Below are 27,608 nucleotides of genomic sequence, written 5' to 3'. Positions count from 1 at the left end.
TATATATCAATATATATAGGCACACACACACATATATATACAGTTATATGAAAATCTACCTTTCGAATGGCCCATGCGTCGTGAAAATGTTCGGCAAACTTGACAATCACATTTGTTAGGTCTGGTGTAAGTTGTACCCTGAAATGAGTTAAAGATATATTATGACATAATTCCATTTCAGTAAGAAGCGAGAGAATCAAGAGTTTTTTTTTCCTTACATAGTGGTTGTGATGGGTTCTGGCATATAAGGTCCATCTGTGGGTCCAGATTCTTTATACCATTGGTCATCATCTCCGCTCTGAGTGAGGGAGTAGTCGGGTGGAAGGGCGCAGGCGATGGCCGTCAGGCAAGGAAGTGACTTATTGAACAGATCGGGATCGTATTCCTTTTGAACAAAAACAGTTTTGAGTTCTTTTCTACAGAAACAAAAATGACAGAACAGTGTTAATTAAGGAAGATTGTGATTACCATTTTTGCGAGTGAGTCGAAGATATTTGTGAAGAGTATCATCGTCAGCCTCTTCTCTTCTTCGGATGCCGCTCCGTAGGCACCCTGTCCTCCGGGTGATCCATAATACTTTCCACAACGATCAAAATGAAGGGTCAGCAACTGAAGTAGAAACAGATTGCCATCAGCACCTTCTATGATAAAAATCTATTATTGTTTTTTAGCGGTTAGAGCATCGGAGACCCAAAGGTCTCTGGTTCGATACCAGCCGGTGGCCAACGAATACCTCTCGCACATATTGGTAATTAATAAAACTCTTTCATTTTATTGAACTCTTCGCAGGAACTTTGATTTTAAGGATGAGAAAACAGTCGAATTATTTATTGGTAGAAAGTAAATATAAAGTGAATTTTAGTTCCAAATTCAGCTTCAAACAGAGATGGCATAAACATAAGTTTCTTCCAAACTACAAACAACTAAATGAACTACACACGATGAAATAAATATCCCTTAACCCGAGCAGAAGAAAGCGAAAAAACTCTTAAAAAACAAGAAACATCCATTATTAAAATAATTTTTAAACCAGTTTATAATTGCAGTCCTTTTTAAACAATCGCATTTGTTTTTAAACTGTTTAATGAATCTGTTTATTAACAAATAAAAAATAAACGATGCATTCAATTTATTAAAAAAAAATTAAACAACTGTATAAAAGAACATGATTTACTGAATTATTAAAAAAATCATGATACAATTTCATAAATAGAAGATATTAATTTACGATAGTATGAATTCAATTTAAAAATAAATTATTGTAATTGGTTAACTATCCAGTATCAAAGTAAAATGAAAGTAGTTATTTTCTTTTTTTAAAAAAAAGTAAAAGTTTTACTTTTACTTTAGTACTTTCTCGCAATAAATCAATTTTTATTTCTTCGAATTACTATTTACTATTTAAATGCTAATCGGCAAACAATTGAATTGGTACTTTTGGTTTTGTTTCAGTTTTCTTCTGGTTTTGTTCCCGTTTCGTCCGCCAGAGTCATGAAAGAAATATCATTCTTCCAAAAAAAAAAAAATAAATAAATACCGACCTTGACTTCGTAGCATAAATACAATTTTTTAGAATCATTTTTGAAATATCTTTATTGAAATAAACTCTTATGTGACAAAAAAAGTTGTTTACTCACTCTTAGAGCTACAGTTGTATATTCAGTGAGCACAGAAACATCCACAGTTAACTTTCGCAACAAACGCACCAACATACTCGGTTGCATCTCACTAAATTAAAGAGGAAAAATCTAATTATTCGGGAATTAAAAGAAAGAAGAATTCTCATAAATCCATTCATCTCTCAAAATCCAATACTTAAATGCTATTAAAAGTGTTTGAAATAAAGCAAGCGAAATCTATTGGCTCTAATTTAAAATTCGTTATATAGAAAATATTGCTATATTCGGATTAAAGATTTTTCGATTATTTATTAAATACTGCAATATTTTTAGTTGTGAATGATGTAGTATAAATATTGAAACTTAAAAAGGTGGAAATAAGTCCTTTCAGATTATTATTGTTCTACAGTGCATCAGAAAAAAATGTACTACCCTGAATCTAATGATCAGATCCTCACGTTCTAGGACTCATTCTTAATAGTTTAAGAGGGTTACCTCAAATAGGCTAATTAATTAGTGCAGACGATATTTTAAGTTACAAACTCAGACACAAAAACGAATTTTCGCTGAATAAACATACCTTTTTTTTCTCCAACGAATTGGGATTCCAGACCTCCAAAATATAGAAGGGTAGTCTAGGAAATAGAACCCTCGTAGTTAGGTCAAGAGTAGAGCGATCCCTTAACTCTAATTTTACTTTTTGCTTTTTTCGTCCATCTCGAGAACTTTTTGAACGAATTGAAAAAATTTGCACACACTTATAAAACTCATTAGTCCAAAGATAATTTCATGCAAAAAATAAATTTTGGTATTTATTATTTTTATAATTTTTTCTTTTTTGATAATAGTCGAAAATTTTTTGAAGTTTTAGTTATGTAATATTTTACGTCATTTTAAAATGTGTAATTTTAATTCAGAATTTTAACGGTTCCTGAGAAAACAAATATGAAATCCGATTTTCTCAGGAACTATTCAACCGATTTATATTTTGTAAAATTATAGACTTTAAGATGAAATTACATACCTTAAAATTCAGAAATTTTTTGAAGATAGCTCTTATATTTCGTTGGTCAAAAATCCATCGATGTGTTTAGAAAAAAGTACGCTTTTGTGAGTGATTTTGTAACTTAAAATAACATCCACACAAATTAATTAGAATATATGAAGTCTCGAACCATTAAGAATAAGTCCTAGAACGTGAAGATCCGATTACAGATTAAAAGCTATTCTAGGTGGTCTGTTTGTTTTTCTTTTTTTAGCACTCTGTACTTTATCTTCAGAATAAAAAATGCCAGTGGTACCAAGAATAATTAGTACACGTGTGAGAGACTGCAGAAACTTTCTTCATTAGAAACAAAAAGATAAACGTCTGAAAAATTTCAAATACGAGGAAAAAAAATGTCTTAGAACCTTTTTTTACAGAAAATACCACCTCGTTAGCGTTCCGATTAAAACTTTCAGACAAAAATTCTCTGATGGGAGACTCTGCTGTATTTTTTTTCAATCCATCTCAGATCATATTTTTAAAATCAGCCTCTCTCAATTTATAACAATCTATCTGAATCAGATTTGCAGCTACCGACTGCAAGCCATTAAAACGAAGGCTAACCATAAGCGTTAACAAAGTTCATCACAATGAGATAGTGTGGCGTAACTACCACTATAAATATTAAATACCAATTCACTAGTATATAAAACGTTAACTTTATTCTATTTTAAGGTACCTTTTGACAGATGAGGCTCGATAAGGTCGATCATTAAATCCCATCAATAGATTGCAAAATGAAAGGGCAAACAACATTTTCAGAATGCTTTGTTGGTCACTTCAAAGATATTGGCATGCATTTTAAAGTTTTAGAAAATTTTGTTACGCCTCCAACGTTTAAGAGACGGTATTATACTATTGGATTAGAACGACATAAACTATTGGACACCTAAAATACCACGAAATCCCCTTTCTTTTTTTCTCAATATGTTTCAAGTCGAACTCTAAAGAAAGTTAGAAAACACTTACTGAGTGAGAGCCACCAAGAAATCAGAGACTCCCTCTCTCTGACCTTTTGTCAATATTTTAACTTTGGAGAGTTTGTAGATGGTGTGGAGTGTTGCATCCAGAAGATTAGCATAATTGTCAGCATCTCCGAAGTAGTGGCAGTACTTGATGAGAAGAGGCATCACAGAGTTGCCGATGTAACGATTCAATGCCAGCGCCATTTCACTCTCTGATCCATCAAACTGAAATGATAGAACAGAAGCAGTTCATTATTTCGCCACCAGAGGACGTTTTCAAACAATTGTTTATATATACTTCATTTCAAAGGTCAACAAAATGTATCAGATACCATCTGGAAACGCCAAGTTCCACCGTTGAAATCAATGTGTTCAGATGTCGTCTTTAAGATCTTGGATTACCAAAACCCTCAAAGGGGTCTGGGGATCTCATAAGTCGTGACAAGTGAAACGTTTTTCAGTGATAGACGTCTTTTTAACAGAGAAGCTAATCCGAACCTTGATGAGCGTTCGCCTTTCAATGAGATGAACCTGTTTCCTAACCCAGCGTCGATACGAATTCCTCATCGGACTTGAACCGACCACAATGCTGACGTAAAACATCCTCAGTGGTAGACGGATCATGGGTAAGAGTCCCCTTGCCATCAGGCGAACCATAGGAGGTTTTCGTGGTTTCACTCTCCATGTTACACAAATGCGGGTAAGTTTCATCAAAGATACCTCCACGAAGGAAAAGTTTTACCACTACTTGATCCAGGATTCCCTTGTCTTCTGTTAAATTATAAGGCACCCTAAATTGTAAGGCACCGGATTTGGACATTAGTAGTTGTAAACTCAAAATTGCGTCTACTGTTCAACGATGGTTTTTAAAAAATTAAAAAAAAAGCTATTATGTACGGAAACTTGACAAAAAAAATTGTGCTTGAACAACTTTAATTTGTAACAACGATGCTTATCAGTTGTTGTTTATTCCTGAAAAAAAAATTATAGGCCAAGAATGTGTACTTCATTGAAAATGCCGCCTTCTAGCGGTGAAATTTAGAAGAAAAAAATTTATTAACTAATTCTGTTTCATAATTAATTTTTGAAAAATATCAAGTAGAATTTTAAAAATCTCAAGTACAGTCGTTCACAGAATATCTGAATAATATTATATAAATTTACCCTTTCTAGCATTGTAGCGGCTCTCAGATCTGGCAAAAGAGCATCTTCCAAGAGACGGAAGAATGTGTCTTGGCTCTCAATCCCATAGACTCTCTCCAAGAACAGAACAATGGATTGCTTGTGATTGGGTTGTACACCGATAGGCATATCACTTTCGCCTCCTACATTCACATCAAATAAATCAAATTTAATTAGTAGCGGCTTTAAGTTAAGAAGACACCATTTATAAGTGCTATTATTCCAAGTAAAATTTCAAATTTTCTTTTAGGAGGATTGTTTATTGAAGCAAAACAAAAAAGTTATAACGATTGATAATAAACATACCGATCTAAATGAACCCAAAATGGCAAAAACATAAATCATTCAAAACGACTGTCTAATATCCGGATTTCCTAAATTGTTTCGAGAATTATATTTAGTTACCAGCAACTATGCACTCATTCAGTCAAGTATTAAGTATAAAATAATGTCAACATTTACTAGGTGTAAAAATTAAGAAGCATCTCGATAATGTATTTTATTATCTCTTCGCAGGTTTTGAATTTAAATCTTCACGAATTTATATTAAATATCTTACATATTAAATATCTAACGGCTTTGATACAAATTTTTAAAAAATTATCGAAACCTGGATGAGACGCTCTCGTATTTAAACTATTTAAACATAAAAAGTCTCCAGTCTTAGTCTCTAGTAAGTAGTAAAGTCTCTGATCTAGGACTTATCTCTAGTATGTGTCACAGTATAGTTTGTCTACGGTTAGAACTCCTCCCGCCGCAAAGTTATAGGCCGTATGTTGCTATGGAACCAAGAATAGCGCATTTCAGGGAGGGCAGCTTCTCTTCCCTCTAGGACTAACACAATAGATCGAAGAAAAAGATTCCCTTCCTCCAGCCGACCCAATCCAAAACCTGTCTCAAACAGTGACCCCACACCCCTACATGAAATAGTTATACCTCGTTACCATAGTCACCGCCACGGGTCCAGACGAATGGTGATAGGAGTTCTTACTTTAGACAAACTGTATTTACCTTGAGGAGTGAGGAGATTGTATCGCAAACCGAGCACCCCTTCGAGGTCCTTCATGGGAACCAGAGACCGGAGAATAGCCCTCGCTCTGATACAGTCATTCTTTCCTTGAGCAATGGCAGCAGCTTCTGGAGCACAGCGTCCCAAAAGGTCCACGAGACAGCAGTAGAAATTGAGGATGGCCGATCCCATGTCGATGTAATCCTCATCTTCAGTCGACCCTTCCGCTAATTTTTCGACGGTTATTTTCTCGGACATTTTGATGGCATCCTTGATGGCAGCCAGCAATCCAGGTCCTTCGCCTCGCAAGGCCGGACCCAGACATTCAGGACGACGAATGAGTAGACGAATGACAAGATTGGCATTCTCCTCAACGCTTTCACCTGAAATAAGAATGATGATCTAATCAAATATCTCGTGGTGGTACTTAATACAGTTTAACCACGCTTCCCTCATTATCCAGAGTTAACTCGGGTATGTATAGATTTAAATATTTATTATCCCGAGTAAACTCGGGTATGTATAGATTTAAATATTCATTATCCCCAGTAAACTCGGACATGTATAGATTTAAATATTCATTATCCCCAGTAAACTCGGATATGTATAGATTTAAATATTCATTATCCCCAGTAAACTCGGGTATGTGAAAATTTAAATATTCATTATCCCGAGTAAACTCGGGTATGTGAAGATTTAAATATTCATTATCCCGAGTAAACTCGGGTATGTATAGATTTAAATATTTATTATCCCGAGTAAACTCGGATATGTATAGATTTAAATATTCATTATCCCGAGTAAACTCGGGTATGTGAAGATTTAAATATTCATTATCCCGAGTTAACTCGGGTATGTAAAGATTTAAATATTTATTATCCCGAGTAAACTCGGGCATTGCAGAATTCGTCAATACGTTTTGTTTTATCACGTTTTTATTCGGCCGGAAGTAAAAGAAATAATACTAACTATCTCTAAGAATCGAGGCTCTGAGAATAGAGAGTTCGTCTCCCATTATGGTGAACCGGGTTTGAATCCCAGTGATGACTGGTCAATTCGAATTCTGCAACCGGCTTGCACTAATCACAGTGTTGACGTAAAATATCCTCAGCGGTAGACGGATCATGGGTTAAGGCCTGGTTTCCTAGGACAGGCCAGTGTCGCAAAACTTTAACTTGAAGACAGCACTAAACCTCTGATGGGTCAATTTGTGAGTTAGACAGCGCACGTCATCTTGAACGACAACTGCAGTTGGATTACAACGTAACGTTAACGACAGAAGCAATGGCTGACAACAGAGCATTGAAATCGGTCAAGATTTCGAGGAGAAATTAATCTCTGAAATTAAAAAAATGACCTAATTTGTATAGTACTATAAAATCTAAATCTTACAGAGATTCCGTGCTTGAAAACAAAGATTGAAAATTCATCTTCCCCCCCCCCCTAAAGCACTGGTCGACAATAACGCATAAAATTATAGGAACGAACTACGAAATCAAAATAAATATTTGTTTACGTCATTAACGCATGTGTGGGAACGACTGCTCACTCTGAGCTTACAAAACGATATTTTGTTGGAGTACTTTCCGCTGACGCCCAGAGAAGACACTTGTCTTAAGGAAACAGTTAGAGCAGTGTTTCCCAACCTTTTTTGTACCATGCCCCACCTAAGCCTTTCTAAAATTCTTATGCCCACCTATGTAACATATACATAATTTTTAATATTAAAAAATCGAATTGTTCACTTAAGAAACTTCTGAAATTGTTAGCGAAACAAAGTAAGTAAATGATATTGGCTAAATAACTCACAAATGCTTGACCATCGACTGTAAACATACTTCATTTCAGGTTTGTCGCTTAAAAAATCCCTAAGTCACATAATATTTATTGACCGCAATTATTTAAGAATTTGATTTTTTCTTTCGATTTTGTCACCGAAATCTCGCATTGTATTTAAATGGCCCAGAGCAAAAGGTTTAAACTCATGTCGAGTCCATTTTTAAATTGCCCCCCTTTACAATCGAATTGCCCCCCCCCCCGTTGGGGCGTAGGCTCCACGTTGGGAAACACTGAGTTAGAGTGTCCTTGCCGTTAGGTTAACCATGGGAGGTTTTCCTCTCTTCATGTAACTCAAATCCTCCAGGAAGATAAATTTCTCCCAATACAGGAGTTACAAGGTTGTCTTAAACTCAACTATAAAATGAAATAGAAAAGACATACCGTTGACCCAGACACAGAATCGAAGGAAATCGAGGTAACGTTCTCCTTCCACGGGATCCCATCCCACATCGATGTAACCTCTGTCCAGTAGATCTTGATTAGACTGTAGTCCACACCTTGAGAGGTAGATGGCAATCTTCTCCAAATAATGTTCTCGCAGTGCCAGAGCCAGCTCACTGTTCTCCATGAGGGAGGAATAGGCGACGTCGAGGGGCGTCGAACCTCTCAACGAAGGTCGAGCTGAAAAATAATAATGTCGAATCTCGTTATTTCACGTTCATCTCATACGATACATCATGAAATTACGTTATGATTACTGCATATGAAAAATACTGGTATGTACCAAACAAACTAAAATAAGCTTAACTACTTGGAGGCTCCGCCCCCTGCTCGCTAACGCTCGCCAACCCCCGAGAATTGCTACGCAATCCTATGTGGTTCACGCCGTGAACCATGGCTCGCTGCGCTCGCTCGCCAATGAACACAATGTTCTAGCACAAAGACATAATATATTATCATCAAAGACATAGTATTTTATCATCAAAGACATAGTATTGTACTTATGTAGAAGAATTCTACCAATGTTCTTATTGGCTTTTAAAAAAGTATATTAGCTATTTAGATTGTACATGGTGAAAAAATCAAAACATTAGCTAAATAAGAAACATATTAGCAAAATAAATTATCAAATATTGCTTCACTAATATTCTGCATTTTAAAGCGTGAAAATTCAATGCATAAATAAACGCGAAATATAAAAAAATTCAATGCATTCAATACAAACACTTAAACGTTTTTTAGACGTTTAGGTAGCTCCCAGTAGAAAAATATCAATTCAACAGCGGCCTTTTAAAGCATTCTCACTTCAATTAATTAATTAATTCCTAATTGAGTTTAAATTAAATATTGTCATGTTTTTAGTGCATGAATCTGAATTGAACAACCTGATAATGCTCACTCTGGTTATTGTTATCTGGTTGCTCACTACGTGCTCTTGCGCGCCGAATCCAATCAATTAAAAATGAAAACTGTTGCCAGCGCGAGAAAAGAAATATCATTGGTTTTATTGATACATACATACGTACGTATTAGCGTTTTATATAATATAGATTCTATTCCATTTATATATTTTTGTCCATATGCTACTTGCAACAATGAGGAAAAATAGAAATAGCATGTTTTCAAGATGAATCATTGGCACTTTATTCACACGCTATATTATTAGTGCTAGTTTTCTTTCATGTTAATCGAACATCAGCATGCTTAACATGTAAATTACAACAATAGTTGATTGCTGCATGTGTTTCACGTTAAGTGATTTCGCGCTCATGAACTGTATTATATTATTTTAAGCTATTATTTTTAATTCGATCTAAAAGTAATCATGACAAAAAGGAAATGCCTCAGAAGTGAACTATAGAACCATCAGATCATAATCATGCCGTGCAGCAATTTCATGAAGGTGCCTTTATTGTCTCTGGGACTATCAAATGAGTCACACTTGTTCATAGATGCGTCCAGGGATACGAAATAAATAAAGGTGGCCGTAGAGAGATTTTGCAGATCTACGTTTCATCCCGTACGGAAATTTAGAAGTAACTCGTTAGCTATTTTATTATTTTTCTTAACGTTAATATTACTTTACTTCAATAGAATTATTTCAAAACTAACGTTAGGTAAATGCGCGAACGTTATGTAACCTTTCAATCAGTGCCTTAACACACCAACACTTGATAAATACCTATTTCTACCGTCAAATGGCCGGACTTTCTTCATTGAATAAAGGAAATAGGGTTGTTAGGAAAGAAATAAACTAAAAAAACTTATCATAATGAAACAAAATTGTATATGTATTACAAACACAAAGAATGTTTAATTCATTACTCAACGCAATTTTTTACATTATACAGGGTGTTTCAAATTCTACATTTTAACAAACATATTTCTTCCAATTATTATTACTTCTATAATTATAAGAATGGATAAAAATTATTATTCTTATGATTAATATTATTTCTTGTAAGAACTTGTGCTGTCTTAATTGCTTCGACATTTTTCCGCATAAAAACAGTTAGAAATGAAGTAAAGTTATCAACATAAAATATAAGTTACCGACCAAAATATTGAGTTTATCACTTTTTTCTGACACAAAAATGCCAATCTAAAATGTTAGGTTCCTTCTTGAAATTTAAATTCACAGTTATTCTGATTGAACTAACAACGTAACAGTCTTTGCATCGAATGCAATACGTTGAACACGCATTACACCGTTATTTCTGATCCGATAACGTTATAAAACAATAAAATTGTTCTCCCGATGACCGGTTGTGGAAAAAATAGGTATACGACAAGCATTTTTCCAAGCAAACAAAATACAAAAAAAAGGAATATTAAATGCAGTGGCGTACGCAGAATTTTTTCAAGGGGGTGTTCATAATTTTCTGACACTACTACAAGAAATTCGAGTCTGTAATAAAGCACTATTATTTCCCTAATTTAGACAGCTAGATAATTTTGACTTTTTATTTAGACAACATTGTTTAGTTAAATTTTGGTTTGATTTTTTAAGTTTAGGAACATAATGTAATATCTTCTGAAAAAAGTCTAATGTCAAATGGATGGGAAGTAACACTTTGAGGACTTCTGAGAAATACCGTGAGAAAAAAAAGTATGCATAAGGCAAATAAAAATATATAGTCTTAAAAAATAATATCCCGCATAATTTCTATTAAAATTTTTATTTTTGCCATTTTATCTGAGCTCAAGGGGATGTTTAAACCCCTAAACCCCTCCCTTGCGTACGCCACTGATTAAATGTATATAATTGTTAGAAAAAATCATGAAGTCAAATGGGCAAAAATGATAAAATCATTTTTGAGGCAAAAGTTCTTAAACGGTCATTTGACTGTTTATGGTGTGTTTAGTGTTAAATTATTTTCAACACAATTTCGATAGAGTTATGAAAGAGAGCACATATACATGAAGAACACTCCTATTAAATGCCTCTTAAAAAAAAACTAATTTTGGTTTTTTTCTATCTATGTGAAAAACCAGAAAAAATTATGTTGATGGCAGAACACCATAAATATAAATTTTGACCGCTAATGAGAAATGCACCAAAAATATTTTTAACTTAGTTGAAAAAGCAAGACTGTTTCTACAGGCAGATCAATTCAAATAATGGAAATTCAAAAATAATTATCTACAATAGGGATTGCATTATAAAGCGAGAGCAACAAATAAAGAATACCCGTCGTTGCTGTAAAAATCACTCAACACAAATCTATTACTACTTTTAATCAGGAAGTTAAATTTTCTAACAGGTCTATTATGAAAATATTTTGTGAAGAAATAAATATAATTTCAGAACTAATTTAATAACAAAAGTTTTAAAACATTTAAATTTATATATTCTTTGCATTTGAGAAAAAATCTTGAAAATCATAAATTTTCAATCTTAAAATAATTTTCCTTTACATCACATAAAATAAATTAAAACACTGGTTTAGATTTTTTATTTCAAATTTTTTTTTTAAAGCAAATAAATTTGGCTTTTTCTTCTACAGTGAAAGGGCCAATGGGGAGGAGAGTTCACCGTCTTGACTAATATTGTTTCCTCTAAAACCAAAATTTAAAAACTTTCAAATTTCATAAATGCTTTTAGAGCCAGTTTTAGAGAACAAATGTTTAACTGCAAAGCATAAATTACTTACATAGAAGAATATTGCTGTTTTCCAGAAGAAATCCCAAATGCTCAAACATGGCTTTTTGGTTCTGTCTTCCGGTTCGACAGAAAAAACATAAGAAACGACAACAAGCGACCACCATCTCGTGTGAAGTATTCTGGGGAAGGAAAAAAAAACAAATATTTCAGAAGTTAGTAAATTCCTCATTTGGGAGAACAAAATAAACATTCCTCAATTTCAATATATACATACGAGCATACAGTCGAAATAATGCGACGCACTATGAGATTCTATATAAATCTTAATGATACCAGTGAGCTTTATTGTTGCACTTGCTTACGCTCGTGTATCAGTTTGGTTGAATGAAACGATGCAAGTTTACTGATATATGAAGAATTATTTATTATATCAGGTATTATCTATATACATAATAATAAACGCAACTGTGTGTGTGTGTGTCTGTAATCACAATATATCGCCCCAGAAGCCTCGCCCAGGCACGAAACTCGGCACATAATTGTGTTTTGACATAATGAAGAAGTATTTTTTTTTTCTTTTTTCAAAAATTTGGATTAGCTTTTTAGCTATCAGTCATTTTGTAAGAAAATCTATTCTTTTTCGTCTTCAAAGAGCCATATTCAAAAAACTATTAAAAAATACATATACTTTTGTCCACTCTTATAAATGTATGCTAATGCGTCCCGATTACTGACATGGCAGAACCGCACTTTGTATTTTGTCAAAGAAAGAGATATTAAGAGATTCTCAAAGAAGAAGAAGGACCCAAGAAACGTCTGTGTAACGTCAAAGAAGGATGGAACATGACCGAACTTCGACAAGCAATTCTAGAGCCCAAGAAGTATTTAGCGTGGCGGACAGCTGGTCGCCTTAGGCGGCTAGTATTATAATAATTAGATCATAAGTTATTATTTGAATAGTTATATGATTTGTACGATATTATAGGCGACACTTAAACATACATGTCATTCAAGAGACTTTTAACATACTTTCCATTTCTATTTATTTTCAGCGAATTGCATTACAATGTTCACCAAATTATACAGGAGTGTAAACAAATGCAAACTGGTTTCATCCGAGTAAAAACAATACAGCTGTTTAGAGTGTCACCTGGTAATTATAATTTCATTTCATAGAATCTTAGAGTGAGTCTCATAACAGGGACTGAATTAGACTTTTAGTCAAATACTTTCTTCTTTGTCGATAAATAATAACACAGAGTTCTTATTACTATTTTTACAGAAGAGGGCCTGTTGTTTATTATTATTCCAGCCATGAGATTCTGAAGAAGAATGTAACATGATTTGCTGGAAATTTTTATCTCACCACGATTTAATGATTTGAAACATGATTTTAAAGAAAGACATTTAATTTATGGACTCTCCCCAACATGTTGGAAGTCTTGTGCAAATCAGAGCTGACTTTTTGAAGTTATGCTTCTTATGCGACTTCCAACAAGATTGCGTTAAACGTTTAACGCTACATTTTTATTGGCCGGGAAATCACGTGGTAGGATCCAGTTTTCCCTCATTCATTTCCATATTGTTTTGGTTCTCACTAGCATAAAAATAATAAAAGTATTGTTTTTCTGTAAATATTTTTTTTACTTTGTTTTGATACACATATAATTTAATAGGGTAGTATTTTTCATTTTCAAATTCAGTGGATAACAATTGTAAAAAAATGAGTGAAAACAATCCCACGGACAAGGCGACGGATTTAAGGTTATGTCAAGGTACGTCTCTTGTGAATATCAATTGATTGCTTCTCTTCTGAAACTACATTATGACTCATTCACATACATTATTAATAGAAATACATTTTCCAGGGCGAGACGATGAGGTAACCACAAGCACTGTTTCAAGAGGTCCACGAGGGAAAAATGAAGAATATTACCATGATTGCAGATCACGGAAGCGAGCGGAGCTGGAAAAAGAGTTGTTGAATAGAACTAGTGATCCTTCTACGACTGCTACTTCTTCTACAATTAACGTCGCAGGTTGCGAAGTTTAACTTCTTCCGCACGGAGGGACTCCACGCACTATTTTTTGTATTTATTTCTTCTGCTACAGGAACGCCTTTTTTATTTATGCCCTTGTTTATCAGCCTTTCCACTATCTTATCTCGATGAAACAATGGTTGAATCTGTGTTCCTTATAAAGAGAGAATTTTATTTATTTATTTTTATTTTATAACCGTCGTTGGACAGCCGACACAATTTTTGGGTTTACGACTCATAATGTTTAACTACGAAGCCTTGTTATTTTGAAATCAATCCAGAAGACAAGGGAACTCCTGGATCAAGTAGTGGGAGAACTTTCTCTTCGTGGAAGACATATTGATAGAACTAACCCACATTTGCGGTACATGGTGAGGAAGACCACGAGAACCTCCCATGGTTAGCCTCACGGTAAGGGATCAAACTCATTATCCATCTACGACTAAGGATATTTCATGTCAGTACTGTGGTCGGTGCAAGCCCGGTGCGGAATTCTTATCGACCGGTCATCGCTGGGATTCGAACCCGGTTCACCTCACTGGAAGGTGAACGCTCTGTCCTCTAAGCTATCGAGGTTTATAAGGAGAGAATTAACCTGTTTAGTACAAAACTGGTCATTAGAACCAACATCGACAAGTGATCCACTGTCACTTGATCTAAAAAAAATGAAATCATAACCGCAGAGACAAAGTATGTCTGGGTTGTCGACTCTGTGCCAGTCCATCCTATCGAAACGTTTTTTAAAAAAAAACAAATAAAATGTCTAATAAAAGCTATTTTTTAATATTTATGTGCGTTTATTAATCTATAACCCTCTACTTATTTACCGACAAACACTTGATTTAAGAATTACTTACTGGACCAGAGTCACTTTGAGCCCTTTTAGCTAAAGTGTTGATCATCACTTTCATAACATTTTCGTGGACGCGCAAAATTCGAATGAGATCAGGATGCTGGAAAAACACTCTGTTGCTCACCATAGCCCTGAAATAGAATTTAAATAATAAGCACTTATACATTCACTTTGGAATTCAATATGATTTTGATAACAATAAACAAAACTGCATAAATGTACTCATTTAAACGACGCAAATAAGCTTAGTCGTTTCTCTTTTTTTTCTCTTCAAAATAGTTGCTTAAACAATTATCATACCTTACAGCTAGATTTAGAATACCCTCTTCCCAGTGACTTGGCGTCTGCTCCGATAACCAAGAGACCGTTTCCACGTCAACGTTGGTCGCCATCAAAATGATGTTTGGAACATCGGAAAATATGAGTTAGCGCAAGATCTGGCCTGTATGGAGGGGTGATCCAAAACTTCTCACACAAAAGAATTCAATGAAGCTCGGGACTGAGGTGGTCATTATCATGGATTAACAAAATGTCCTGTTAGTAGGAAGCTTCGTAAACTTCCTCTGGTGAATGTATGCAGCAAACAAGTTTTTTTGCCGACTGAAAACTCATCCTTACTCGGTGGATGATTCGTTTAACTTGAACATTTTAAAGACTCATAACTGACCGTTACCCATACAGCTGTAACTGGGCATAGTTGTTCCCAATGAGTGGCAAAGACACGACGCAAGTACTCGTTGCGACGCACTCGCCACCTATTAGTGTACACAACAAAACGGACCTTATTCAAAAAAACAGCCCTCCTAAAAAGCTAAAAGTGTGTGTGCCTTCCTTCTTTAGGCGTATCTTTTTTTTCAGCTCACTTTAATAATTATCCTATATTTATTTATCCAAAAACACTTTTCTGACCAGTTTTTATCTCCGCCTACCAGATTCATCTAAGTAGTCCGCGGAATTAGTCTTACGTTAGCCAATTTTATTTTATATTGTACCCGTCGTTGAACAGTCAACCCAATTTTTCGGGTTTACGACTTCTAATGTTCCACTCTCCGAACCTCACACGATTAGGTTCCTGACGTCAAGGGGACTCTAACCCATGATCCGTCTACCACTGAGGATATTTCACGTCAGCACTGTGGTCTGTACAAGAATTCATATCCACCAGCCATCGCTGAGATTTGAACCCTCCTTGGAAGGTGAATGCTCTATCCCCTGAGCGGCTCACTTTCTTAATTTCTAGCCTTAATGTGATTTGTGGGGATTGCACTTCAAATAGCGGTGGAATGTGAGTGGTATCGAGTAATGCAATGAATAATTACCACAAACTGTTGCGCATGATTTCCTCTTCTTCAGGTCCCATTTGTACAGGTAGGAGTGCCCTTACCCTTTGTAGGTAACCAAGAAGAATGACAACGTCGTCCTTGCTTGTAGAACTGATGGTATATGTATTCTCCATGGCTCCCATTATCTGAAAAAAAGGTTTTTTTTAGAACTGAAATGGTTTTTTAAACATTCCACGTTATCTACACAATACTAGTTAACTTTTATAATATGGGTAAGATATCCCCCCAACAGTAATGTTTTGTTTTCGAACTATAAACAGTCATTTTTGGTGAGTCAAACATATATTTACAATCAGCTTTATGTCAGTTGAAAACTACAGATTCTGCTTAACATTTTGCTTGTATAAAAAGAAACAGCAACTAATTTTAATATTTGAATCGCTAATCAAGGTTGTTGGGCTAGTAAGTCATTATATACCGCTTTATGAAGTTATTATGAGTTAAACTGGAGTAACATTATCTAAAAATACTTTAATTTTTTCCTTAGTTGAAATTTTCATAATCAAAATGTCTATTATATCGATTTCATGCCATTAAATTTTCAGATAATAGTTTAGATTTATGGTAGTTCAGATTACTTCATTTATGTCTTTTTTTACGGAATTATTTATACTTTAATAAATTTTTTTTTTTGATTATCTGTTTTTATGTCTATAGTCTTAGTTCAATATATATATATATATATATATTCATTATTTTTGAACTACATATATATATATAGTTCAAAATGTAGAGAAAACAAGGGAAAAATTACAGAACAATGAAAAAAGGGGAAAGAAAAAAATAATAATGAAAACANGAAACTTGTTTAAAAAAAATGATAATCACAATAATACAGACTTTGTCCCAAAGAAATGAATATATTTTTAACACATTTAGTTCAATATATATATATATATATATATATATATATATATTTCAAAATGTAGAGAAAACAAGGGAAAAATTACAGAACAATGAAAAAAGGGGAAAGAAAGAAAAATAATAATGAAAACAAAAATAACAAAAAACCGAAAAGAAAAAAAAAAAAACAAAAAATTATAAAAAGTCCGGAAAATAAAAGATAATCTTTTCATCAGCTCACACGATTATATCCACAAAAAAGAGATTTTTCTAATATTGCATCAATATAGCCAAAACATAACATAAAAGTAAACCAAGTTTTTTTTTTTTTTTTTACACATTCTATATTTTATAAAGCATTTATTTGATGTGATAATAAAGACATATTTATGTTTTTAGTTGACACATTTTATATTTTTAAAAATATAAAATGTGTCATAAATGAGTAAATATAAAAAATATAAAATTATGTCTTTAAAAAATAAAATAAAAAATTGTATATCTTAGAAATCTTAAATTATGGAGAAGAAATATGTTGTTGTATGGAGCATTGCACCTATAGCATTGTTTCTCAACGGGGACGATACTTCCCCACCCCCGGGGGGCTGTTATTCATTAAATTAAGATTAATTTAATAAATAAAATCTGAAATTAATATTAAATAAAAAAGAATTTAGATACACCATTTGTACCAGCAATAAAACGAATTTGTTCGACACTCATTTATGACGTTTGGCGAAAATTTGTTTCGTCATTTTTTTTTATTTCTGGTAACGGCTCATTTATTTTGAATAAATCGAAAAACTTTCTTTTTTGACTATCCAGCAATAAATTAGCGGTTTTATTTTCATCAAGTCTGGCGCTGACCTTCGATAATTACATATTCATTAGATCTATTCTTAGATTTTAACGCGGGGTTCTGAACTATTGGACGACGTTAATTTGATACTCGTATTCGATCATTAATTTTAAATCAAAAGTGTTTTGTTGTTTAATTTTTTTGTAGAGTACAAATAAGAGGAAAATTATTATTATAGAACGAGAGGAAATTATTATGATTCTTTTTTTTTTTTAATTCGAGTGTATTCTTTTTTTGTTTTATTAAGATCCTCAAAAATAATAGGAGGGATTATTAAATCATAATAAAGATTTTGGCAGACATGCATGCGCTTTCCCATGTTTCGATTCGATTTCGTTTTTTCTTTGGCCAGGTACATGAGCAAATTAGCTCTTTATAGTAAATAATTTATTAATTTTGAGAAATAGTTGATTTCTTTTATCGTCTGCAATTTGCTGCAGCCATCAATCTCGTTTAACGAAAAGAAGTGTCGTCAATTCAGTGCCACGTGCTTGAAGTTCGGATTTGTTCAATCGCCGTTNGAAGCAGAGGGGGGGGGGGGCAATTAGGCTAATTCGGGCCCTGAATGGCGGTACTAAGCTATAACGAAATCATCTCCGCAAGGAATATTATGTTTCTACTCACCTCCCCTATTCCATTGAATGCCCTCAGAAGTAGATGGAACATTTGTCTGACTAATTCTCTGTTCTCAATTTCACTCTCTTCAGCCCATTTCACGAGTGTCACCACAATCTTTCGCTGTAAAAGTTCTGAAAAGAAACTCTCATGTTAAAGAATTATTTTTTTTTTTTTTAAAAAAAAGGGCAATTATTGATTGTTCACGCCAGTTTGATAATATACAGTCCATGGCCAAATTATTAGACGAACTATAATATTCTACGCAAAATCTTAATTATCAGGTGATACCAGGGCCGGATTATCCTATAGGCACACTAGGCACGCGCCTAGGCCTACGAAATTCAGGGGCCTACGAAAGACTTGGGAGAAAAAAAATTTGTTGACAAAAATAATTTAGCTTTAAATACAACAAGTGTATTTTGCACAAAATTATGAAGTGTTTGCATAGTTATCGATCGAACTAATCATAATGGTATTATCGATATCAACTGCAATATCGGCAGTATGTCGGTATTGCAGATAAAGTTCGATAAACAAATTTGTAAATTAAAATCCATATTAATAAAAATGTTTAAAAAAATATGCAAGAAAATTTTAGCATATATTTTGAAAAGAGGGGAGGAGTGGGGGAAGGAGGGGAGGGCTATGCCTAGGGCCTACGAAAGGTATAATCCGGCTCTGGGTGATACTATACTGTTTTTACGTGACTGAAACCGGTATGCACTTGACGATATACTACATAAATATAGAATAATTATTATATCAAGCATTATATTATAATAATTGGACCAAATTATGAAACGCGCTGTAGAGTTTTAATAATGACATGAAATGGCACGAGTTTTCTGTGTAATACTTTTATACTTAAACATACATGCAATGGACGCTTATTGAGGAGATTTTTTATGTACTTCCTATTTGTATTTATTTTTAACGTACTGCATGACAGTGTCAACCCCACTTGATACACGAACTAGTGCAAACCGGTTTCAGTCGCGTATAAATAATAAAGCTGTATAGTATTACTTGACGATTAAGATTTTACATAAACTATTATTGTACGTCTAATAATTTACTGTAAACTTTATTAATAAATATTTCTTAGTTATTCTCTTATACTTAATGTAAGACAATTTCGTTTTCAAACGTAAGTGTAAATTAAATTCTCCATCGAATTTCGTGTCCTTAAAATGGTGAAGTAGTTACTAATTCCAAAGTAGTTTGTAATCACTACATTTAAGAAAAAGTATTTGTAGTTAACTTCATTTGTAACTAAGTAGTTGTTGTTGTAAACTACAAAAAGAATGTAGTTTTTCTGACCATTGGACGAACTAAACGTGTGTGTTTTTCGTTGTTTTCTTTTAAACACATATCATTATCATATTTTTCAACAGAAAGACGAATAGTCTTAATTATTTATTTGAAAAAAAATCTTTCTTTTCATTTTTATCTGATTCGATAAGAAAAAGAAAAAATCATATCTTTAAATTAAAATCGAATGTACAAAATATAAACGTTGCTATGGAAACGGAACATCAACCCACCATCCATCATTTGTTTTTCTGCATAAAGCTCGTTTAATTACTTAAATTTATTTTACAGAAATGAGATAATGCTTTTCAATAGTTATTAAATTAATTAGATAAGCTAATTACTATGTGTACTAATATATAACAATAAGGAACTATAAGATAAGTAATATTGATACAATAATTAGCATACATTTGGATGCGAAGCGAAGACTTTTTAAATCTGAAATGGTATTTAAGAGAAATAAATATATACATCCATTTAATTTGTGCATAGTGTGACAGAGGGTAATTGTTTACAAATAATTAATGGCATGCAATCATGACTGTATGCAAATTCTATTACTGTAATTAAAGTTTGAATGATTAGAATAGATCTATGAACGTTAGTCTTTATTATTGTATTCACACCTAAAGATCACTCGCGATCATGATCCATGGCCTGCAAAGGTCCCAGGCGTTCAACTACTAGAATATTTTTAATTTTCGTACAGGATGAATTAAAAAGTCAAATAAATAAAAGTCCGTGTCAAACGTGATTTCAAAGTCGACAGGCATTTTGGGAAGAAGAGATAAGGCTACTGAAAACTGACAAATAACTAGTGAGGAAAGCGAGATCAAAACAACCAAAGCTATTTAAGAAAGCTTGTTCTCTTTATTGCCTTTCAACCATCCTCTTCTTCAGCCATGTTTTAAAAGGCTCCGCTTTCTTCTTTAGTCATTCAACGAATTTCGTTATCATTTTTGTTTTAAATTGCTTTAAATGTGTTGGCTCTCTAGCGTATACTTTTTATACTTCAGACGACTCTAAAAATATTCTTTTTTAAGCCACGTGAAAACTCTTCATAAAAGGGTGGAAATAGGAAAACGTTAGCCTATTAGAATATTAAACATTTCTATAGCATTGAAAGTTTCCTGAATATATTTAGTGGTTGGACATCATTATATCAAGCAAAGCTTTTTTTTTTAAAAGTACTCAATCTTTCTAGAAATTAAATTTTACTGTATAAAAGATAACTAACTTCAATCGATAACGATGAAACGTTTTATTGGTATTGATTCAGAAAAAAGTGATAATTTTGAATTTTAAATGCATATGTAAAATTATTCACAAAGAAATCTATACTTTTACGCAAATAATAAATTAAGATAGATCTGAAAAAATAGACCTGAGAAAGCAATTAGTACATTTTAAGTGCTTTACTTTAACCTTATTATTTTATTCATTTTCAATTAAAATGTAGATTTTAATGAAACGTTTCCAAAATTTAACAGTTTCAAAAAATAAAAATTTAAGAAAAAAAAGTTTCATTATTATACGAGGCGCTTTACTTTAACCTTATTATTTTATTCATTTTCAATAAAAAATTAAGATTTTAAATCATCCGATCCAATTTACTTTAACGTAATTATTTTATTCCATTTTAATTAGAATGAAGATTTTATTGAAACTACTTCAATAGTTCAAAAGTGATAACAAACAAGTTTAATTTTATAATTATGCAACTCAAAAAGCGAGTGCAATTTATTACAGCTTTACTAAATTAGATATTATATAAAATTATAGGCAAAAATTAATGGTGGATTCAAAATAAATAATTAGAAATTCTTCTGAAAACTCGACATTTTTTCACAAATAATAATTTTTTCTTAGAAAATGGGTCTAAAAAAGCAAATTATAAGTTTAAAATAAGTTAAGTCCTTGAATTCGTTAAAACGAAATCAATTTCAGATGCTTTTGTATTTAGTTTTAAAAACTTAAATAAACATCAGTTATAAAATTAGTTACAGTGCCTTTACATAACTCTTTACTTGCCGCAACTTAAAACGATTGTTTTTACATAAATGCCAGAAATCATTACTCTCTCTCTCTCTCTCTGATACATTCTTTTTCTTTCTCTTTTTCTGTAAAACACGCTTCCCCTCGCATGTTTGTTATAAGATCATGTGTGAAAGGCGACGAGTATGATGCGTTACACCATGTCTATAAAAACAAATCAACTTTTTTTTCCTTCATTAATATAAAAAGTCATTTTTGAAACAACTTGTTATATTAATTTTTTTTTAACTAAATAAATTAGTTTCCCACTTTTTTCGACATATTTCAATGATCAAAAACTTCAAAGAATAACCTTTTCTTAAAGATCCTGGTTTCCAAAACATTTAATTCACTTTTGTTAATTTTTAAAATTTTTCCTGTCATAACATTTTAGAAAGTAAATTTTGAGATTCCCCCCCCCTTTAAATAAACAAGTTTATGGTCAGCCGCTATTTCATAATAGGGAGGAGGAGCATTTTTCTCATTTTTAGGCAAAGAGGAGAGAAGAAGGTAAGTTTGATTATTTATTTTTATAAACCCATTTTTTAAGGAATTTTGTTTATTATGATATTTAATAGGATATTTTTAAAGCTTCATTGGCCTATTTTTAACTCAACTGCATTTTTTGAAACCTTACATTGAGTGAAATAATGTGTTAAAATGACTTTTCCAAATTCAAAAATATAAAGTTTGAATTAATTATTATTTTTTTTAATATTTTTTTTGCTGATATTTATTATTTTATTTTTTTAAAAAAAAACAGGTTTTTCATACTTACCTTCGAAAATATTTCTTTCATTGTTCTTTTGCGATGATTGAAACTTTTTTTATAACCGCCGCTAAACAGCCGACCCAATTTTGAGTTCACGGCGACCCATGTTCAGCGCTATAGCCTTGTAATTTTGAAACCAATTCAGAAGACAAGGGAACGTCAGGATTAAGTATTGGGAGAAATTTTGCTTTTGTGGAGGACTGTTTAACGGAACTAAAACGCATTTGCCTTACATGGAGAGAAAGACCACGAGAACCTCCCACAGTTAGCCTGACGGCAAGGGGAGTCTTAAACCATGATCTGTCTACCACTGAGGATATTTTACGCCAGTATTGTGGTCGGTACAAGCCGGATGCAAAATTCGTATCGATCAACCATCGCTGGAATTCGAACCAGGTTCACTTCATTGAGGGGGGGGGGGACGAACGCTCTATAACCTAAGCGACCACGACTTGATAATTGATATTAATAATTTTTATGCTCAATGTTTATTCTTCCAGTATGCTTATGTGGAGGGTTGCACTGTCCAGAGAATGACATATGCATCAAGAGCTGCTGCTAAAAATAAAAAATAATATTAAGTTAATTCTCGACAATCCGCTTTTTCACATTTTTCGAGAAAATAATCTTCAACTAGACGGTTTTAAACGTATGAAGCTTATAAAAATTAATAAATAATAATGCCCTAAATTGCAGATACTTTGATCATTTATAATCTCGTAGAGGAGAAATGGAAATTGGTTGAATTGTTTCTGATGTATCGAAGGGTCGAGGATGAAAAATATTTTTTCCCGGTGCCAGTTGTCACCAAGCGTTCGACAAATGCTGCTAAAATCATACGCATAAGCAACAAATTTATCGCCTTAAATTTACAAATAGTAAGAATTTTTAAAAAAAAAATTTTTTTTTGAAATTATTATTATTCATCCATAAAAACAATATTATTTGCTCACTTAGAATTGACTTCATTATAATGTTTAGATATTTAATTATTGTAATACTTTGCTAGCTCTCAACTTTCTATTTACTGATATTATTCTAGTTTCTTTTTCACTTTTAATAAATACTAATCTTTAATCATTACAGGGTAATGAACCTAATTTGTTTTAAGGTGTTCTAGGTGGCAATTATTAATTTTTGATATGAACCATAACATTAATTATGTAATTGATTGTGTTCGTTCCCCCCCCTTTGTTTAGTTTTAGTTAAGTTACCCTATAAAGTTTTTGGAGCAATAAATTTTTATTGTCGGTGTGAACTCTAAATTACGATATACAATCACATTTTCTGGGAATAATTAATCTGCAAATTTATTTTATAACTGTTTATGTAAATGAATAGATAGCACTGCTTATATTTAACTTATTTGAGGTCATCCTTTTGAATCATTGAGATTGGCACTTAGTTCGAGGACATCCGATGATACGAACTAAAGTTATTTAGATTGATATGTTTTTATTTTGCGTACTGTTCCCACTCTGATGCACAAAGCGCAAATATAGTTTAAAATCTAAAAAATAGTAATAACGCACAATTTTTAAAAAAATGCTATTAATAATAAAAAAAAGAGCAATTATTACATTTTAAAAAAATCAGTTGATGCATTTTAATCATAGGTAAGACACATTTTGAACCATTTCTTCACGTATCATCCTTTTTAAGTCGCATAATTTTGAGTGAAACTCAATCGTTACACATTTAGAACAGAGCAAATGTACGTCACTTAAAATAGCTTTTACATAAACTTTGTTCGAGAGAACACTCAAAGAAGTTCAGTTATTCGCCGTTATTTTTTTAAAAAATTTATTTACTTTTATTTTATGCCTTATGAAATTTGCTTAAATAATGCTTAGATATCACATACTTACTCCCATGTTGAGTTTAAATAAATGAAAAAAAAAATTACCTGGTATTGGTTTTATGTCAAATATAACAACAACGAAAAAAGATGACATTAAATGAATGGCAAACCTTCAGGCCTGGGTCCTTCCTTTTCTTCTGGCTGCTCTTCTTGGTCAGCAGCTTTGACCATCTTGACTATATTTAAGAGACGTTGTGTCCAGGGTTTGGAGGGCTCCTCTGATTTCTCCTCGCCCTCCCCTGAATCTTCTGGGGAGCAGGCACCTTTCACCCGTCCCACCAATTCCTCGTAATATTGAATGAGTGTATCCCGCAACTCTTCCCCACAAGAACACTGGTCTGTCTCGTCTTCCTCCAAATTCTTGAAGCACAGGATTGCACGCATCTACAATTACACGAGACATTCATTTCAATCTATTGAACACACTCCCACAAAGGAATGCAATAAAATAATAGCCTTAGAAAAATAAACACAAAGCAGATAACAAACGAGAAAGGTTTTCATCGCCTTTATTTATGAAAAGGAAACTTGGACTTATTTCTATTATTTAAGAATACCCGTGGAAGAAAGTAATTTTTGTCGGGGTAGGAATACTTTTGAAACCCATACTACAAATTTGCATGGTTTGTTGACATTCATGATCGTAACAATAATAATAATTAGATGTCTACACATTTCAACGGAAAAAAAAATATTAAATCTGCTGATTTTGAATGCGTGACATATCGTGTCGTCCCTGACTCCTGTCACGAACTCTCACGAAACCTTTCCTCAAACGTGGCATCATCAACCCTTAAGGGCCAAAACCACGAACAAATACACTTTTTTAGAAAAATTTTGTCAGAAAAATTTCAGAAAAATTTTGTCACATGTCAGAAAAATTTTGACTCTACTCTAAGAAAATTGTCCCATTAAAGTTAACTAAAAAATGACCCTAGTGTCATCTAGGAATAAGGGGATTTCCTTTTTAAACAAAATTTTGGCCAGGTTTTTACTTATTATTTTCTAAGTAGTGCGACCACTATTCATCAAAATATTTTTAATTATTTCTTTGACATAGTTTTACCGCTCTCTTATAAACAATTCCATTAAAGCTTTAAAACAAAAACATTTAAATATTACAAATTTACGTTAGCTTCACTACGCTTCCGCACGAAAGATTTCAAGTGATTGCGCGTGCCAACGTTTAGTGAGCATGCGTCAGTTCTGTTGAACTGCGCATGCACCCGCGAAAAAAAATATCAAACTTATGAAGTGAAAATGAGAGATTTTGCTCATGATTAGAGAAAATAAGAAATTTTTTTTTTGAGATGAAGTTAAAAAAAACTAACATAGTGGAATATCATTAGAACTTTGATCACAAAATCAAGACAAACATTTACAATGAACTATTTCTTTCAAGACATGTCATGCGTTTCAAGATGCTTAGCTCTACATAAAACTGCGGATCTGCGAGCAGAAAAATTGAGTTGATTATAGATTTTGATGAATTCAGCGATAAAGAATGAAGATTATTATTATTTTAAAAAAATATTACTGAAGTTCTATTGATTATTTAACTTCTTTTCACCAAATTTTATAATTAAAATAAATATAATTTTGAAATAGCAAAAATATATCTAGTTAGGAGTAATGGAACTATTGCCATTAGACAACCATCATGTGAAACAAAAAGATCCATAAAATTATTTTTCTTATTGAATAGACCGATGGCTCATACGATTCATTTCTAAATTCAATCAATACATTTCTTCAAATTCGCATATACCATGTATTTAGTTCGAAGGTTGGCTTGAATAGAAAACAACACTTAACAGTTATAAACTGCGTGCTTGTAGCATAAATCGAGCAAACATAGCTTAAAGATAGGCAGCATCAACCTGCTTCAATCTTGCTAACGTTAAAAGTGTGAAATAAAGAATAATTACCTGTTCCTTTGGAGCGCATCTAAATTCTCTGGTTTTCTTGGCTGCAACGGCTGCTGGCATATCTGACTGCTTTATCTCAATGTATCTTCTTTGCTGATCCTGCAAAAAAAGACTCATTTTAATCATTCATTTCTCACAGCTAATTGAATCACAGCATTCGAATTATTTTTATGTTATGGTTGATTCCTTCTTAACTGTAAATATTTAATGTGTTTATTCTTCAACCCATTCGATTCGCTTCACTTTTGACCCGGACGTGATGTGGAACGTTCCTACCTTGACAGAAACTTCCACTTCGATATGAACCCGCCTACTTCCGTGGATGATCTACATTAAACAGTTGACTTGCTACGTGTGACTGCGACATGATCCACCTCCTCGCACTATCGCTACTCAGTCTCGATCACACACAACGCACAGCGTATTCAATCGACTGCTAAAGGCAACACACTAGCGAACGTGAACTTAATACAGCTATCACTATCAGCACTCAAAACTACGGTGATCTAAATACAGCCTTCCCGGCTTTTCACATAACAGCAATGAATCAACCAGTGGTATCCATTCATCGAATTCTATCACAGCTGTAATTATGATGGGAGAGTACTGTAGTGTGTCTACCACTACAAAAATACGATTCCGATTCACTTGCATGTAAAAAATGTTAACTCGATTCTATGTTGGGGTACCTTTACATAAAAGAAGTTTGACAGGGTCGATGTGACGCTCTCCACATGGGTGGTTCCCCGGTGGGGAATCGAACCCCGTTCTCCCGCGTGACCGGCCGGGATACTGACCACTATATCAAAGACCTTATTTTATCTTTGCGTACTTGCATCTTAAATATTTGATGCCTCCTTTAACCTAAACGAGTCGTGTATAAATTGTAAATAAATGTAAATATTTAATGTCTTTACTCTTCAACTCAGTCATTTCGCTTCAAACTACGGTGTTGACTCGATAGGAAAAAAAATAAATAAAGTGGACGCCATACCGAGAAAGAAAATTTTCGTCACAAATTCTCCTTCATTATAAATTTAGAGTGTAGAAGCCGTGAGTTCAGACAAACCTAGAGTAGGCCATGAAGTTTCGAATACTGTAAAGAAAATTTTAAAATACACTGATGAAAATAAATGATGAGATGATTACGTAGGATTAATTTGTTTGCATTTTAATAGTTTGAAGTAGTTTTTTTCAGAAATTGAAACTTCATGACGCACTCTAGATTCGCCTGAATTTACTCTTTCTTTCTTTTTAAATTAGTATTGAAGGAAAAGAAGAATTTGCGATGGAAATTTTCTTCCGCGATATAGCGTCCTCTTAATTTAAGCGTTATGTGACGTTGTTCTCATTATCACTTTATCAAAAATCTTAGCATGACTTTAATTAGTGTCTAGTAGTTAATGATGACCTAACTGATTTGAAAAATTAAAAAAAAAA

The 27,608-nt window shown here is 33.0% G+C and overlaps 1 protein-coding gene across 1 annotated transcript in view; it reads right to left on the bottom strand.

The window, feature by feature from the left end:
- Positions 1-27,608, bottom strand: part of LOC107450496 (Ryanodine receptor) — a gene marked incomplete in the record, with an annotated part of 265,214 nt that overhangs the window by 123,511 nt on the left and 114,095 nt on the right. The window contains 14 exon segments of the mRNA XM_071180425.1: positions 60-138; positions 219-385; positions 469-609; positions 1,638-1,728; positions 3,634-3,854; positions 4,794-4,954; positions 5,823-6,203; positions 8,041-8,280; positions 11,754-11,883; positions 14,601-14,727; positions 15,916-16,064; positions 18,266-18,390; positions 24,351-24,624; positions 26,169-26,267. Of these exon segments, the coding sequence (XP_071036526.1) occupies positions 60-138; positions 219-385; positions 469-609; positions 1,638-1,728; positions 3,634-3,854; positions 4,794-4,954; positions 5,823-6,203; positions 8,041-8,280; positions 11,754-11,883; positions 14,601-14,727; positions 15,916-16,064; positions 18,266-18,390; positions 24,351-24,624; positions 26,169-26,267 (2,385 nt within the window).

This window comes from Parasteatoda tepidariorum, chromosome 4 (genome assembly GCF_043381705.1).
Source record: "Parasteatoda tepidariorum isolate YZ-2023 chromosome 4, CAS_Ptep_4.0, whole genome shotgun sequence".
NCBI classification, from domain to species: Eukaryota; Metazoa; Arthropoda; class Arachnida; order Araneae; family Theridiidae; genus Parasteatoda; species Parasteatoda tepidariorum.
Note: the sequence above shows the minus strand (reverse complement) of the source record. Positions and strands in the feature narration are given on the sequence as shown.